This window comes from Phodopus roborovskii, unplaced genomic scaffold, assembly GCF_943737965.1.
Source record: "Phodopus roborovskii unplaced genomic scaffold, PHOROB, whole genome shotgun sequence".
Taxonomy (NCBI): domain Eukaryota; kingdom Metazoa; phylum Chordata; class Mammalia; order Rodentia; family Cricetidae; genus Phodopus; species Phodopus roborovskii.
In genome coordinates, this window is record NW_026126407.1 from 43,025,391 (window position 1) to 43,044,088 (window position 18,698).

The window sequence follows — 18,698 nt, forward strand, 5'->3', positions numbered from 1 at the left end:
GGAGACAGGCTGGTCTATACAGGCTGGTTCTGTGGGACACAGAAACAGGTTGACAAATGAGCAAGATCATTTCAGGGGTGGGTGGATAAGTGCTCTGAAGAAACATACTGGTAATGGGGTAAGCATGGAGGGCAGTAGAGGTGGGGAAGGCAGCTTTGGTCTGAACCCGAAGGATTAGGAGTGGATGTGTAACAGTTCCAGAGCACAGCATCCTGTGCAATTGGAACAGAGAGCAAAGGTCCTGAGGCAGGATGCTGCCATGACCAAGGGATGGAGATGAACCAGGAAGGCTACAAGAGCTGAGCCGAGGGACACAGATCACAGAGCTTTGGGTTGGGGGTGACCAGGAGTACAGGTGCTGGCCCAGGTACAGTGACAGAATGATCTGCTAACACAGATGCCACTAAGGAATGGGGGCTAGTGTCCCTACCTGCTCCTCTGTCACCCTCTTGTGGGGCGGAGACAGCTCTCATTAATCTCTGGTGGAGGCTGTGCACAGCCTAACTAGAGAACACAAAGACTGCCTGCTTGGCTTTGTTTTCAGGCCGTCAATTCCAAATTCTGCTAGCTGGCAGAGACAGGGGCTATTGATTTTCCCTTCTGGAATGCGTGTCCTACAGAGTCCTCGCAAATAGAAGCTGAAAAACAGAGGAAAACATGACTGCCGAGAAAGACAGGGCCAGGGGACATTTCTTTTTAAGACAATTTGTAGGGGGGTTGAGTCTTCTCACTACTGGATAGTGGCTTGTCATCTCGGAAGTCATCTCTCTCTCCCTTGGCTCTGTGTCTTTTTGATTCTCCTTGTTTTCTTGCTGCATCATTATTTAGATGCTTGCATATAGTGGGTGCTTAATACTGCCCCGGTGAAGGACAGCACACAGGTTGCCTCTTCTCCAGATAAGTTTGTTTGAGCAACTGCCTGTTTTCTTTTCAGCCTCAAACTCCTATCCTTCCAGACAGGATGTGGAGAATGGAACAAGACCTACATCCAGCTTCCAGCGGCTGCATGGAGTGGAGTCATTGTCTAATGACTATCCTTTCTAGAGGACCAGATTAGGGGCTTCCCTCTGCTGGTGGGGGAGGGGTAGGGTACCAATCTCCTCAGCAGGAGTGGCTGGACAGTTCCATAGGGTTCAGACATTGCTGCCTTTGTTTTGAAAGGGACAAAAGTCACGTGCTTTCCTCCTCGCCTGGGTGCACTCTGGAGTAGCGTATTTAGCTACTCAGCACCATTCTTCCTGTTGCTGGGATGGCTGCAAAGGGAAGAGCAAGGGTAGTACCTATCTGGAGTTCAAGGACAGCTGGCCAGAAAACTAACTATAGCCTGGCTACACAGTCTTAGCCTTAATTTTGTCTGCCAGCTGTTACCAAATCCCACATTAATGGGAAATGGGGTTTCAACAAACCCTTTTATTTTGAAAGGCACGTGAGGGTAAGCAAAGGGAACATTACAGAGCTTTCCTTTTAAAAAATCCCAGCCAGTCTTTGATTTTTCTCCTCACAATCCAGCCCATGGCGTCATGGATAGGTCCAATCAGATGTCCTTTCACATATCATTCACACACCGCACTCCAGTAGGTTGTCTTCAGAGCATGTGTTACACAATAGATCAAAATCAGTGTAGAGCGGAGGGTCCAGAGCTTCTTCTTACATAGACTGAAGTCAGGGCTGTTCCTTACTAAGCCTGAAATGTGGTTATTCATGATTCCCGAGGCCAACAAGCTCCACGTGGGTGATCTGGGTGTAGCATGTGAGTGATCTGTGTGGAGCATGTGGGGTGATCTGGTTATAGCATGTGGGTGATCTGGGTGTAGCATGAGGGTGATCTGGGTGTAGCATGTGAGTGATTTGGGTGTAGTGCTTCTTTAACAGGTCTTCTGCAAACTTCCCTTTGGAAAGTGCCTCCTATTGCCCATGGGCGATGTTCCCTTCCCCTTCCTCAGAGTGGTGATGGAAATAGAACTGAGGCCTTGCATATGCAAATCATGTGCTCTACTACCAAGGTGTACCCTCACCCCCAGATGCATATTTAAATGCCCCACTTCATTACCACCTCTGCCCAGATATCAACACTCTGTGAATTTGCTGTCAGTGCCTGTCCTACACCTCCAATTACCCCCATGGCTTCTTTTCTTGGGATTATAGGATCCTTTGATCTACCTCCCTCATATTAAAATCAAGAGGGTCCAGAGAGGTAGTACAGCTTTGTCAAGTTCCCTCAATCGGAAAGACCAAGACAGGATGGCAGACTCCCCCACTGTCTAGCAAACAGGTGATGGATGATCTGTTCCCATTGTCCATGAAGACACAGTGACAACCCAAGTCCTGATCCTTCAGGCCTGGCTCCGCCTCCTGAGTTTTCAGTCTCCACAAAACAGAATTTCTAAGAAGGCAGAGCTTGGAGACCCACACACATGACTCTCCGCTGCTTGACCCCAGAATGGTTTTCATCAGGAGCTCACGTTTTATCTTGATGTATGCATGGATGAGAACTGCTGACACTGTATTGTCTGAGCCTGGATCTCCTCAACTCATACTTCTTTCCCTAGCTTCTGAGGACTCACCAAACACCAAATTCTATTGGTGTGGTCCCTACTGGCTCCTCCTATTAGTTCATCTCTTCACTTCCCTCCTAAGCTCCAGCCCTTATGCCCTTGGACTACAGAGAATTTCATCTCTGACCCCAGACATTCCCTTCTGTCCATATTCAGGACAAAAGCCTCATGAGGTATCTCTGTTTCTGCCCCTGGACACATCCCCCCTTATTCAGTTTTGTTTGCCCTGCTTGTCTAGTTTACTCTGTGAATTCCAAGCATCACTTAGGCTCAGACAAATACAGCCTGCGACACTATGACGGTCACAAAGGAATGCAGAGGCAACAGCAGGTAGAACTCTGGAAACACCACCATGTGTCAAGCACTGCTCAGAGTTGTTCATACGCATTATTTTATTAACCTTCACAAAATCCCTAGGGGGTAAGACCAATTATTAGCCTCATGTTACAGTGGTAGATACCCACGCTCAGAAGTGTCAAGGCATTTACCAAAGGTCACAGACCCACTACCAAAACAGATGAAATTCATACATAATTCTATCAGACAGCCAAGCCGTGCTCCTAACCTGAAGGCTGTGTTGCGGAAAACTATTTTCCTCCTCCAACAGCCCCTCACTCTGCTCAGCCACTCCTTTGCAAGTTTTCAGGTTATCAGCATTTTACTGAACATCCTCTTCAATGTACATCTTTCTTGTCCCTGGTCATGCAGTAAGCTACTAGAAATCAGAAATTACATTTCTGGGCCCTTACAGGTTTCGCCCCATGTGTACATTGCTAACTGAACAGGAGGGTAAAGGTCTCCATCCACCATTAATTTTCTTTCCTTTCTTTTTAAAAGCTCTTCCTTTAGGTGACGAGTCTGTTCCCCTCCCCTCCCAGAAGCGCAGAGAGGTAAGAAATGTGACCCAAAGAGAGGAAAAGTCCTGTGTTCAGGTCCCGAGCCATAGCCAGGTAGAGAACCTGTATTCTGAACCCTTCTTCCTATCCTCAGGACACCACAAATGAAAATTACATACCAGAAAATGGTTTATGCACAAAATTCAAAACAAAACCCACCTATTGTATGTAAATGACCTTCAGGCAGTACATGTGGGGTACATATGAAACAGATGGATTCTGTGTTTGGATTTGTGTCCTGTGTCTACAATGTCTCTTGTACAAACATTTCAAAAAACCTGCAAAATCTGAAACTCCAAACACTTCTGGCCCCAAGCCTTTCAGATAAAGGAAGATGGTTCCGTATTTGCATACGCTCCATCTTGGAGACAGGCCGAGCAGCATTTGCTGGACTGACTTGGGAATTTTGAAGCTTTCATTCTTGAGGCTTTTGCATGGTTACAGATATTCCAAGGGGAAGGTAAAGTTCCCCAAACTCCTCTTCTAGGAACCACCGTGGGACCCATTTACTTTCCTGAGAATAATAAATGCAGTTGACAATTACACAGCCCTGTTTATACATGACTACAGTATGTCTGTTAACTGATCCATGTAAAATTACCACCATGGGACCACATGGATCATTTTGTATGTAGAAACATATTAACTTGGGGCTCAGTCATCAGGAAGCTGGTGGACATCATGTTAGCTATCATCTTTCTCTGGACTTCTGTTTTTCGCTTGTCCTTACAGTCTGGGATATTAATTAAGACTATGTGTTGGTTCTGAGTTCATGGCAGTTCTATGTTTTTAGAATCCAAGAAACAAAATTCTAGAAAAGCTGGTGAAGGTGACAGCCCTGGGTAAGAAACAGGGCTTTGCTCTTGTGCTCTGCTAGTCACTGGCATCTCCAGCCCAGAGCTCCGTCTCATGTAAGGGCTACACCTGTCTACAGAGGCACTCATGTCCTCTGGGAACCTGTGCCACTGACTCCTACTGTTCCCAGAGGCCCTTCAAAGTCATCCCTACCTCCTAGTCCCTCAACTTTCAAAGCTGTCCACACCCTCTGTGTGCTCTGCATATTAAACACCAAAGGTTTCACAAGGCCCCAGCCCCCCCAGGGTGGGAGGTGGGGGAGGCAGATGGCTTGGCCTGCATCTGGAAACCATCACCAGCTCCCTGGCTGTGTTAGTAAACTAAACCCCCCATTTGTTAAATGGGAAAGTGACAGTTAATGTGACAGTTGTAGATTTTTTCCCCTCCCCTTTTAGTTTCTTACAAGGCCACTTAGATGGAATTGAAGCTAATGAAGGAGGTGGGTAGGCAGACATGCTGGCTCAACCCAATCAGGTGGTATCTCTGTGTCCAGCTCCAAGACTGCTCTGAACCCTTAGTATGGCATTGTGGGTAGTGACTACAGAAAAAGCACACTCCTTCCAAAGGCAGGGACCAGGAACTGTGGGGTCACACATGAAAGGATCACAGTTATTAGGTAAGTTCAAATATGGAGTATTGGAACCAATCTGCCTCTGGACTGTGGTGACAGTGTGTGGATGTGTCCATGGTCAAACTGCGGAGAGCTGTTTGCATTTGCAGTGGAGATGGATTTGGACTTGTGTCTCCAAGGTCCTGGGACACAAGTTCTAATGCTCTCTCATAAGGGGCTGGAGACCAGTCAGTTTATAACAAGAGGTTAGCACCATCATTGTCATCATCGTCACCCCCACCATCAACATTAGTGCTTTGCATCTACTGAATACTATGAGACTTTTCCTTCTTTCCTTCCCTTTCCATTCCAGTTTCTTAACTGCATGCAACTCCTATCCTGGCCAGAGAGCCCAAGTGAGCCCTATCTGCACCAAAGCAACAAACACAACACTTACAGGTTCTTAACGTCTGTGATGCCCCGGAACGCCTTCCTCGGGATGCCCTGGATCTGGTTCTCGCTCAGATCTCTAAAACAAGAAGAGAAAAGGCAAACTAGTTAAAGACTGAGACCACATTCTCTGCATCTCATTACAATAACAAAACCATGGGAGGCTGCCAGCCCTGCCCACCAGAAGTGTTTGAGGGGCTGTTTAGTCTCAGGCCCCTGGCTGTTACAAGCCTGTACATTGTTCTACAAGGGAGGACTTTCACAGAAAGGTTACCAGGCGGGGAGCAGCTTGCCTCAGGGCAGGCACTGTGGGTGGTCTCACACCTCCAGGCCAGGAGCCAAGACTCCAGGTTATTTGTGACACACACTGTACCCCATTTAGTTTTGGCACCTCCCAGAGAAGACTCTTACTCTCCCCTCCCCAAGACATCCCTCCCCAACTCAAGGTCAACACCACTCAATCTCCTATATCTCAGGAAGTCCTCTCTGCTCTTGGCATTTGGGATTGGAACTGAACCTGATCACTGAATTTTCTGATTAAGGAAGAGGGCCTCTCATGCATTTCCACACACCCCATCCAAAATGGAGGCCCCACCCCTCATTCTGCACTGAGGGATGGCCAACACAGTGGCTGCTTCAAAGTGGGTATGGAGAGTATAGTGTGTGGCTGGCTCCAACCCAAGATTTGAGTATCCCCTAGAGCCTTGATTTCCATCCCAAAGAATCATGCAGCCCCCCCCCCTTTTTTTTGGTTTGTTTTGTTCTCTGGTTTCATTTTTATTTTTGCTAGACCAAACACGTGCATTTGTTTTCATTCAGACCTCAAGCCTGCTTGGATCTCAGTGAGTAATCAATCCATAAAGACCCATCAGGGCCCCAGGCTTATGAGGCAGCTCTGCCAAACGCTGCAAGCAGCAGCAAGGTTATTTCTGTACAGCCACACACTGCAGGAGCATCTACAGAGAGGACAGTCGGAAGGGGATGCATGTGTGAATACTGCACTGCCAGGCTGTTGGCCCCCTGTGCTTTTATTCAGTTATAAAAGGTGTATATATACTCATATACACAAATATAAATGCCTGGTATTTTGAAAAGAAAACTCCTCAAATAATGAGGGGAAAAAATCTAACCACAGACATAACCACTGCTAACAATTATACACAGAGCACATATATTTCATTGACATGACTTCCTAACATATGGCATATTCTAAGCCATTTTTCACATACTATATTGAGAACATCTGTCTATGTTTTTAACCAAGAACATCAATGCCAACCTTTTAAATGGCAGAACAGCATCTAATTGTATGGTCATTGTATAATTGTGATTGGTAAGGTGATGTTGACTCAACTCCTGTCATGTGTAAGAAACATTAGGGCTGGGTGTTGGTGGTACACAACTTTAGTCCCAGCACTGGGGAAGCAGAGGCAGGTAGATCTCTGTGAGTTCCAGACCAACCCGGACTACAAGAGCTGGTTCCAGGACAGGCCCCAAAACTACAAAGAAACTCTGCCTCAAAAAAAAAGGAGGAGGAGATGATGACGAAGAAGAAGAGGAGGAGGAGGAGGAGGAGAAACATTAGGGTTAGATGGGCAAGATGGCTCAGCAGGGAAAGAACTTGCTACCAGACCCAACAACCTGAATTTTAACTCTGGAACCCATGTGATAGAAGAAGTGAACTGATTCCTACATGTTGCCCTCTGACCTTCATGTATGTGCCACAGCATGTACACACATGTACACACACACACACACACACACACACACACACACACATACAATGTGGCAAGAATTTCTTTAAAAATGGAAACACTTAAGACACATTTCTCTGTCCACATCGATGGGAACACTTCTCAGGAATCTCTTCGGCACAAGGTCCTACAGCGGGAACTTGTTGGCCGCAGGTTAAACTCAATCTTGCTGAGTTTACCTAAAGACAGATTTGGGAAGGATGCTCACATGCTGATTTTTGAGGGCACCACCTCCAAAGCCACCGAGGTCTTCAAACACACATGGAAGAGGAGGGGAAATGAGAAAGCAGAAGCGAGACATGCATTTTTTTTTTTTCTTTCCCTGTCACCTGCTGATAAGTGACACATGCTCTGAGCAGCTAGCTGAACTTCAGGACAGCCGGGAAAGCCTTGGGCTACTTTCAGGCTCCAAACTAAGGATTACTGTTAGGATAGGGTGTACCTATGAATCCTAGACACTTCTGGGGCTGCCTAGCAGAAGCTCCCCCATCTCAAATTCAGCTTCCCCTTTCTACAACTGACATAAGTAAATTCTGATGCATAATGAGGTCTGCTGAAGGCTCCCCCAGCCAGGCCTGATTCAATGAGCAGGGCTCCAGCCTGGAGTCAGGGCGCTGAACAAAAGCCCACAATGACAGGCAGAGGTCAGGCAGTGTCACCCAGGCCACTCGGCTGTTCTCCATCAGCCTCCACAGAGGGGCCCAGGTCCTGTCATCCGACTAATGCAATTTCCACCAGGCATCTGGGCAGCACTGGAGGCTCCCGCAGCCACAATGGGCCCAGTCTTTTCTGCCTGGTCTCCAGGCTACAAGCCCCTGTTCCAATACCCTCTCAGCCTTTGCTGTTATCTTTGGCTGCTAGGGAGATGAGGTCTGGCCACATGTCTGATAAATGGCTGATGAGAAAAATCAGGGGAAAGGGGAAGAAATCAAATAGGAAGAAGGTTTAGAACTGACAGCTTTATCCACTGCTGGAAGCTAGAAGAGGTGGCACCTATTCCAGAAAGGACAATAACCAATTTTGAACAGGACATACACCAAAACATACTGGGGAAGCATAGTGGTTTTACAGAAGTTCTGCCTCACAGTGTGGGGTGATGAAGAGAGCACCGTGGTACTTAAACAGAAAGAGATGGTGTACTGAGGGAAGACAGCTCTCACAGGCAGCCCTCGGGCTAAATCCTGTATTGGGTGAAACAGCTGCTTTGGTTTTTCTGATTACCACATCCTTCCTGTAAATGTACCCAGCTTTGTTTCTACTTTAAAGAACTCAGTAAAAGGCTTTCTTTCCCGTCTCCTTGTCACTATATTTGCCCTGTCCCAACTGAGTAAAAACAGTCTATCGTAGGGAATTTATCTGCTCCCCGTGACAATCTGCTTGTAAATTTTATTAATTTTATTTTCTATTGAGCCTCTCTTCTATGGCTAACAATGCCGCAGTCATGCATCTGCAGGATTGTATATTGATTTCATAAATACCTCTAGTGGGCTGACAAACTGACAGATTTAATGGTGTTACTGATGGGGCGTGGAGGAGGGCTCAGGGCTGGGTGCTTCGTTTTCGGTAACCATCCCGTCACAATTATCACAGGGCCTTTGTGAGGTTCCCTAATAGTGTGTTTATCTCAGCATGATGTCTGAGCACAGAGCTATTGTTAAGTCCGATCCTTGAGAGAGACAAGAGCAACCATTTTGGCTGACAATTAAATAAAAATAACAAAATCTATCCATGATGCCTAAGAGCCTAGTTCTGGCCAATTGCTTGTTCGGGTTGTAGTGCCTAAGATAAAGAAACATGCAGAAGTGACCAGAATGGCATTCCCCACCCCCTCTTAAACAGAAGGAAGGCACAGGTTAAAGAAAGATTGGACTGTGCAAAGTGTGCTGGGCTTTTTAGGGTGCCAGGAAGAAAGATGGCAGGTCGGGAAGGCTTTCTTGGTTGGGAAGTGGGCTATGGATCAGGATGCCTTTTTAAATAATTAGGCCTCAGAAAGCTAAGGAGAACTGCATTAGCTAAAGTGCATTTCCCAGCTTCCAGAAAATGATTAACCGACTGATTATTCCATCCCAAAACACAGGACCAAAGAGGACTTATTAAGGAGACAGTAAGTCAAATAGGAGTTGGCAAGAATGGACATATCCCACATCCAGCCAGCCCTCCCGCAACCTTTTTAATTTACTAAAATGCTTTGGACACAGATTAACTTTCTTGGCAAATTTATTATTGCTTCATCTACCTTGAAACAGGAACCGTGGACACTTTGATAAATGGATTGAAAGGTTGCTAGTTCCAGAGGAGCCTTTGAAATGCTTCCGGGGCTCTCCCAGCAATGTCAGTCAGCCATACTTTGTTCTCGGGGCAACAGTGAAAGACAGTCCTTGCTTCCACCCCTATTCCTGTGGGACTTGAACTGAAATACTCCAATAGGTACACTTGTTTTGGGGACACTCATTTCAACTTGTCTGCATTAAAGGGCAATTTACATGTGGTGACTGGGGATGGGGAATGGAGAATAGGAGTGAGTATGCTTTGAGGTTTCAAACCCAATAATTATAAACTTGTACTATGGGTGAAATGTCCAGAATCATTGTGAATGCTTGTTTCTGGAGAACACAGTGCAACTTCTAAGTTGTATGATCATTCAAGTTGCTTCAGTTCTCTCTCTGGCTTAGTCTTCTCATCCTTCAAGTGGGGTTATGGTTTACCAGCTTCCTCAATTGTGGGAACAAAACATGGACACATGCAAAGCACTTTGGGTAACTGGAGCACGAAGAACATTCCGCAAATGGTACATTTACTTCCTTGGTTTCTTCCTCATTTAGGTTTGGATTTATGTAGCTAAAAATGTTCCCAGTCATCACCTACAGGACACACACTTAAAATTGAGCACAGAATAAAACACACTAGTGTTATGAGTATTCCTTCCATGAAATCTGAGGGGGAGACAAACACTTCCCTGGTCTAGAATCTACAAAGGACTCTCCATATTTGATTCCAGATCATTTCATTCTGCCTTAAACAATAGAGATTGGTTCAAGAGAAAGGTTGAGACCCTCTAGGGAGGCAGGTGAGTGCCTTGCTCAGCCTTCACCGGAGAAGTTTCCTCCTGCAGCAGATGGGAGAAAATACAAAGACACACAGTGACAGACCATGGAATACTCAGTCCTAGATGGGGTGTCTCCATTAAATCCCTCCCCTCGGGGCTCAGGAGATTCTACCAAAGAGGAGGTGGAAAGAGTGTGTGAGCCAGAAGGGATGGAGGACACCAAGGAAACAAGGCCCTCTAAACAGAGCTCTACAGACACACATAATAAACTCAGAAAGACTGCGGCAGCATGCACTGGGCCTCCATGGGTCTGCATCAGATGGGGTCCTAGAGCTGAAAGGAGAAGTGAACAGGTGATCCCCCATCCCTAACCCAGCAGCTATCTCCAATTGCTAACCACCGGCAAACAAAAAGTTTTCTCCAGGGGGATCTCATGGGAAACCATCCACTCTTAAAGGGTAGATTGCATATCCAGTAGTAGATGGCCAACACAAAATGAACTCAGCAGCATCTTTGGAGATTCTTTGTCTCATACTGTTGAGTCGGCTATTTTCTTTTTAATCTTATGGGTCTTTGCGTATATACGATGACTTCTGGCTTTGTGTTTTTATGAGATTGCTGTGTGTGCAGACACGTGTGTCTCTGTGTTTCTTGTGCTCTTTTTCTTCTGTTTGTCTTTTTTTTTTTTTTTTTGTCTGTTCTGGTTTGTTTTTGTTTTATCTTATTTATTTTATTATCACTTCTTAGATGGCTGTTTATTTTCTAAGGAGAGACAGAAAGAGTGTGGACCCAGATGGGAGGGGGGATGGAGAGGAACTGAGAGGAGTAGGGGAGGGGACACCACAATCAGATATATTTTATGAAAAAAAAAATTATTTTCAATACAAGAAAAAAAAAAAGAAGAAGAAAGAAAGAGACAAAGAGAAAAAGATTGAATTGGCTGAGAAATCAGGACTCCAAGGTTAAACAGTGGATGAACAAAGCCCTCCAGGCCTTCAGTACAGAGAGTAGTATGACAGAGAGTGTGTACGGAGAAGGAAATAAAGGAAAACTTAACTAAGGTCTCACTCAGCCTTTGGTCTTGGATCTGAGGGACAAAGGACCCAAGAGTGCTTTTCTCTAATCAAGGGTGCTGTAGACTTGCTCTAGTAGCCAAGCTCTAGAGAATCCTTTGTTAGGGACCACCCAAGAGAACTGGCACTTCCAGTCTCTGCTACCCTCCTTAATGTAAGGGTGAGTGCAACCCAGGGCAAATTGTTGAAGAGTTCCTAGCTATGAGCCTAATCAGTTAAGTCCAAAGCTGTTGGGAATGGAAGCCAGTACCAGAAGAGACAACCTAGAGGGTTCAATCCAATGGTTAGACAGCTTCAAAGACAATTCTCAACCAGGAAGTTGGCTGCAGACTGAAACATCACTAACCCCAGATAGGAATTAAGAGCCCACACAAGAAGCAGCCAGTGAGATTTATAACTCTTTTGTACAATGCCTCAATCCCTTTGCACAGGAGACTATTCAAAGGTGCCTTTTCAGTAACATTTAAAAAATTCATCAACTCTCGATTAGCCAAACTAAAGTAGGCCATGATATAAAAAGTGTTATATTTGGACCTATTATTGAATTTGGGATCAGGGTGGTGGATTACCACTCTCATTCTCTTTGGCCTGAATATATGTTAAAATTACTTTTATATTCTCTGCCTAGTAGCGGGGAATTTTCCCATTGGTGAAATGAACGTATCAATCAAAACCCATTGAAGGGATTTAAAGATTTCTGACAAACAACCTAACATTTCTCATAGTTTCAACACCCCCCTCCTTATATAAAACCAACCTTGCCCTCATACCTGAAGCCCCTCAACTCCTAATGTATGCTATTCCCGTGACCAATCACTTTGCTCTGAGAATTAAAGAGAAAACATTGTTTTTCCTTACTTGATGCTATGTGGCAGGAAGGACAGACTTGGAGGCAAAATTATTCCCTGGGGATTTTACTGTGTGGACTTCAGGGAAGATTTATCTTAATAGGTAAATCTCTCCTGCAGGCAATTTATCTTAATAAGCAAGATTATATATTTGCAGTTGGGTCACTGTCAAAATCAAATGAGCAACCAGCGAGCGTATGTCTCAGCTAAGAAGCCTGGCTCCCTCCAGCTGGGTATGTCTAGTCAGTGGTATCCTTTGTCGTAGGGAAACGACAATAGCGGAATGGAATCATTTCCTGAAGAACTGCCACCTACTTCAGCTACACAGAGAATCAAAGTATGTCCGTGGGGGGCAGGGGAATGACCCACAATCCCTTACCAGCATTCCAGCTGTGTTTCTGCTTTCACCACCTTCTACCTTGAAATGAAGAAGTGAATGCAAAGTATCAATAAGGCTACTTGTATCCTGCCTTTCCTTATATACTCACCAGAAACTTTCTTTATCATTCAGGTATTTAAGAGCAGTAGATTGAATGTCAGTTTACATTATATTTCCTTCAGAAAAGATGAATTGGAGACCTACTATGCGTTACACACACAAGCAAACAGGACAAATCACAGGTCCTTCCGGAACCTCAACACAAAGAAATAGATTCCTACATATTGACAAGCATAAAATATAGCCCACACACCTCCAGAAATGACAGCAATGTTTTTAATGTTACTTATTTTTCAACAAGAGGAAAGCCCATCTCTAAATGCATACTGGTTTTATGAATTTGTCTTTTGCTAAGGACCCAAAATTATAGTGAGTTTTGAGAACTTGGGAGAAAGATGATAGCCTGAATCCCCAGGACTTCTGGAAATGCAGTCTGACTTCATCAGGAACTTAGGCTTCGTCTTTCAAAGTGGCCTATGAAAAAATCATGGCGGGGTGAAAATGTGGCTGAGCGTGAACAGGGTACAGATTCTCAGATGACTGGTTGGAATTATAGGTGGTACTGTAAAAAGGTAGACATTCTGTCAATTGTTTCAAAGTCAGGGAGGAGAATGGTATCATCATGAATGGTCTGTTCACTTCACCTTGGTCTTTGAGAGAAGCACACTGAGGACATTCATGATCCAGCAATTGTATCTAGGTTTTACTTCAGTATAATCCAGAAGAGGGGAACTAGATTGAGATATTGAAGATACAAGGCTGGCCAGAAGATATTGGGGCTGAGTGATCAGAAAAAGATGCACTTATTGCTTACATTTTACTTTGAAGTATGTATGAATTTCTTATAAATTTTGCTGTTAAACAGGATATCTGTTCAATGCTCTCAGTTCCAACCTGTACCTTACACATTTTAGATTCTACATCATAGAAAATGGAAAGCAAGTGCATTCTAAACCCTACTATTTTAATTTGATTAGTATGACGTTAACACATCTTAAAATATTAAGCCCATCTCTGTGGAAAATCTTGGGCCCTAGATGCAAAGGGGCTTAGATGTAAAGATGTTCTAGAACCCTGCTGGTGATGTGACAAACTGCCTGTGGTATGAACAGAGTGTTGGAATAGTCTGAAGTAGAAAGAGATATGTAATTCGTTCTTTGGAAGACTGCTCATCAGCTCATTGTGGAGGCTGACCTAGGAAGGGCAGGAGGCAGTGAGTGTGTCTCCCTTCCCTGCGATCCCAGAGGAATGGCAGGAAGAATTAGAGCCCTTTAGCTCGGGAATATCCCAGACATCGGGAGAGATGCTTACTGCTCAATCAGGACACTCTTGGCAGATCCTCTGAGATAAGTGGTTTCCTACAGTGTTCTAAGGGTTCTCTATGGAAGAAGTCGTGGGGAGGGGGTTGACAGCTGGGCTGGGCAGCCAGGGTCAGATACTGTGCTGCAGGTGGAGCCCAGGATACTGGTCTGTGTACCAAATACATTGGAGCTACTTATGCATTCACAAGGAAATAGTTGGTAAGTTGCAGTGGGTACAGAAGGCTGTGCATGGAGAGGCCACTGGTCTTCTCTGATTAGTTACCAACACCGGTATCTTTTGTGTCCTTTTCTAGGTAGATGTTCTAAAGAGCACAAACTCAAATGCTTGGGGGGTCTGCTGAGAAAGTAAATAGATAAGTCACACTGAGGACAGTGGGCAACAGTGACACCAAACTGGGCCAATGCAGGGCTACATACACTAATTTCCAACAAGCCAACACTAAATAACTTATCTGGTCAACAGAACGTTTCAATCCTGGGTTTGGGAAATCCGCTAATTACAGAATGACACTGACCCACAGATGTGTAACATGAGCCACAGATGCAGCTTAAAATTTTTCATTAGTCACATTAAAAATGGGAAAAAGAAATGAATGCAGGGCCAGCAAGTTGGCTCAGCAGGTAAAGGTGTCTGCCACCAAACCTTGACCACCTGAGTTTGATCTCAGGATCTATACGGTAGATAGAAAGAGGGAACAGACTCCCAGATACCTTCTGACTCTCATATGCACATCATGGTCTTTGTGGGCCCCACATATAACTGTTCGTTTGTGTTTTCCATGATAAATGAATGTGCAAAACTAAATGATTACTAAGGCACTTTGAAAGTATTACATTTAAAATATTGTCACTTGCATGCAATCAGTTTCAAAATGTACAGGGACTGTTTTTCATAGCAAGTCCTTCAAACTTGATGTGTATTTTGTGTACACCCCAAACTGGACCAGGGCACATTGTAAATGGCCACATGCAGCTACTTCCTGTTGTGTTACCTTGCTGTGCTGGAATAATGGCTAGCCGCTGTAGCTTCATGGCCTCTCATGGTCCAGAGGGGCAAGTCTTGAGGAGTCCAGTGTGGGACTTGTGAGCCTGGGTGTGGCAACAGCAGAGGAAGATGGCTGGCAAGGTTGAAATTCTCAGATGCAGGGAAGCAAACTACAGTTTGAAACATTTCAATTGCTAAGACATACCTCCTGAGGACTTCTTTCTAATAAATTTTTTTCCAGTTGTTTAGTCTACTCTTCCAGGGCTGGCAGGGTTAACAAATGCTTCTAGTCCAAACAAAAACTTTCCTCATTTAATTATTCTCTGCAACTCAAACTAATGCTCTTTTTGTTAATGAAACAGCATTATAATTGACTGATCATCTCCAGCAAAGGATGCAGACTCTGAGCTTCTCCACAGCTCACTAATCCCTAGGATTATCACAATTTAGTGACAAGGCAGTTGCATTAGATGGGATTGGGGAGCTCTCATTAGCAGCCCAATTATGCCTTCTTTTCTAGTCTAGCCTTCCTCACGCCGCTAGGTGGTCCAGGAAGCATCAGCAGTGTAGGTCCTCCAGAGTCCACGAGCATGTAACTGTCTGAGTGTGCATTTGTATATCACTGTGTACCTATTAGAATCTGTGTGCATGTTCCTTACTATGCACCCATTAGAGTCCTTGTGTATGTATGTCACTATGCACCCATCAGAGTTCACCTGTCCACATCCCCTATGTACCCATCTGAGTCCTTGCATATACACATCACCATGTACCTGCCAGAGTCCTTGTGTATGTATGTCACTATGCAACCATCAGAGTCTCTGTGTGTACACCTCACTGTGTACCCCACTGAGTCCCTGCATATATACACCACCATGTAACTGTTAGAGTCCCTGTGTATGTATGTCACTATGTACCCCACTGAGTCCCTGTATATATACCACCATGTAAATGTCAGAGTCCCTGTGTTTGTATGTCACTAGGTACCCATCAGATCCCTGTGTGTGTCACTATGTACCCATTAGGATCCCCGTGTATGCCACTTTGAACCCATTATACTCCCTGTGTGTGTACATCACTGTGCACCTGCCACACCTTCCAGAGTCACCACATACACTCATCACTATGCACCTATCGGAGTCACAAATGAGCTTTGGGAATGCTAGAATTGAATGCTGAAAATCTGGTTGCAAATCTCTAATTTCGTACCTGAGATAGTGCCACACCAAGTTTTGGACTTGAAGGGATCTTTGGTTTATCAACCTTGTGTAGGAGAAGGGTTCACCTGGTCCAAAAGAATGGCAATGTGCATTTAGTTTTTTCTTTGTCTGAGGTAATGTGTCTGCCCCTTGGGCTTGGGGAAACAGGGCTCAGTTCTCTGTAATCTACCCTCCCCTGAGTTTGACATATTATTCTGTTCCCCACCCCCTTTCCCCTCGGTGCCTCTTTCTTGGCAGCCATCTGAGGCTTTCGTCCCTAATTTGATTGTCGTAGCTGACACTGTCAATCTGAAATCCAGGAGCATATCTAATGCTGGCTGGACAAGGGGGAAGGCAGAGGATGAGAGAGGGAGGCAAATTCATCTCAAGAAGTAGCTTTATGTAAATCGATCCCTTGGCCTGAATGCTGGAGCCAGGCATTTGCTGATTAATTGGAGAAGTGTCCTTGTCCCCATGTCTTCTTTGGAGAGATGGCCCAAATTGAGTCCTCTCTTCTTCACAAAAGCATTCCCATGCCAAAAAGCTTTTACAATTAGAAGATGAAACCTTGTGAGCGAGGGGGAGGTGACAGGGTCGGGGGCTCTTATGGAATTGTTCTGAACCGAAGCGTGTGTGTTTGGCCTGCTTTGTGACTAATTGCTAACTGTCCCCCTCCCTGTTTTTTTGCCTCTGAGTCTGAGGACTGATAGATAGCCTAGGTTCAGAGGCCGACTGTCCCAGAGGTGAGATCTACTTAGGCATAATTAGCAAAAGCTGAGGGGAGGGACACTCTGTTTCTAATGATTTTGTTTTTAATAAATTGATATTTTCAGTTAGAACTTGAGCCCATTTCTGTCCATGTCAGGGAAGAGAGGTGGGGATATAAATGATTCAATCTTTCATGTCCTTTTAAACTTTTCCTATAAAAGAGAGCTTAAACAAAATGGAAGGCCATCTCCAATGTGGTCCTTTTAATTTAGTCCTTGTCCCAAGATCCTGCTAAATTTGACTTCCCCAAAAAGTTAGAAGCAAATTAGCCACCTGGGTCCTGGTGGAAAGAAGTTCGATCTAGAGGGATTAGCTGTCATTCAGTTTACACACATACTGAGGTAGCTTCGGTCTTCCTACTGGCCCATATAAATCAGCTTCATTCAGCTTTTGTTATTATGTTCTCTATATATCTTAAAATATATTTGCTGGATAGATTTAAAAATATCTTGCTGGGAAGTGGTGGTGCACTCCTTTAATCCCAGCACTCTGGAGGCAGAGGCAGGCAGATCTCTGGAGTTTTAGGCCAGCCTGGTCTACAGATTGAGTTCCAGGACGGCCAGGGAAACCCTGTCTCTAACCCTGTCCCCCCCAAAAAACAATTTCATGCCATTTCTTGGTTCATGGAGGAGCCAGAATACATCTCAAACTTTGGATCATTTTATATCCCAAGTCCAGTTTGTTCCTGTTGACTATAGATATCTTGCTACCCTCCCTGTCAGTCTATTGCCATTCCCTGCCAGGAGTATTATGTTTGGTGAGTAATGTCACTAGAACAGACTTGAAAAGAGGAGGTACAGGAAAGGCCTCACCAAGAGGTTCAGTGAACTGAGCCAAGGTGTGGGAATGAACAGTTATACCAGGAAGGCAGGCTAGGAACATAGACCACCTGGTTTCTCTGAACAAAGCTGAGGCCTGGCCTCAAAGAATACAACAAAGTAGAAAATGAATTCAATGATGGAAAAAAAAAAAAAAAAAGAGTTACATGTCTTCACCAAGAAGGTACTTTGCCCCCTTCTGAAGCCTGGTACTTTCTGGGTCCAACGAAACTACATGCTCTAGGATGCTTTTACACACACTAACAGAAGAGCTCAAAGTGGAACCTGGGCAGTTCTGACTGTCTCTGGGACAGCAGACACCATGCCTTGACTCCCCCACTCCAAGCTTTCAAAAGACCCAGAAACACCTCCCGATACTGAGGATTATGGGAGGGAGGAAATATGAAGAGAGGAGAGCTAGAAGGGTTAAGCCTTTAAGACAGTTAGGAAGTTGGAGCTCATCCCTAATATGGACTGCGCTGCAACCTTGACAACCCACACTGACCACGGGGAAAAGCTACTCAGAGCACGGCTTTAGATTCTCTCCCTGCCTCATCCTGAGACGGTCTGTGCAGTGTGCCCTTAGCTCCTTCCTCCTCTAAGGGAGAAGGTGTTGAGATTACCCCATGTGGTCCTTTAATTTTTTTCTTCCTTGAAGGGTATGAGTCCACTGGAGATGGCAGCAAGGTACAGCCTTGGCTGTAGCTGCTCAGGGGCCAGAACTTGAAATTCAGGGCTGTGACTCAAGGAAACACGGCTTGTATATACCTGTTCTTTCTTGTAGCTTTTCAGAACCCCATTAAACAAGCAAAACCTCCACATGGAGGTGAGATGCTATCCCGGAGCCATCTGCCGATAAAATCGATACAGCTTCAGAAAGGCTCAAAATTATCTCCTACCAAAGGAGGGAAGCCATTCAGCAAGAGCCCAACACCCTGGCATCTGGAAGCCAGCACCGGATAATGTACATAGGCGCCTTAAGTCATGTCCTCATGTTAATAATATACATTTCTTTTGCCACGATCCTGGGCACTATATTGTTCTCTGCAAATCGATTCCAGTTATTGCTGATGATTCACACTGTGGTTTCTGGAATAAAGGAAAGACACTGTCCTGTTGCTTATGTAAAGATGGATGCAG

At 44.9% G+C, this 18,698-nt stretch overlaps 1 protein-coding gene across 1 annotated transcript in view; it reads right to left on the reverse strand.

Annotated features, from left to right (window-relative positions):
• Positions 1 to 18,698, reverse strand: part of Slit3 (slit guidance ligand 3) — a 561,683-nt gene that overhangs the window by 179,643 nt on the left and 363,342 nt on the right. The window contains exon 5 of the mRNA XM_051180959.1: positions 5,314 to 5,385. Within this exon, the coding sequence (XP_051036916.1) occupies positions 5,314 to 5,385 (72 nt within the window). The remainder of the gene's footprint in view (positions 1 to 5,313; positions 5,386 to 18,698) is intronic.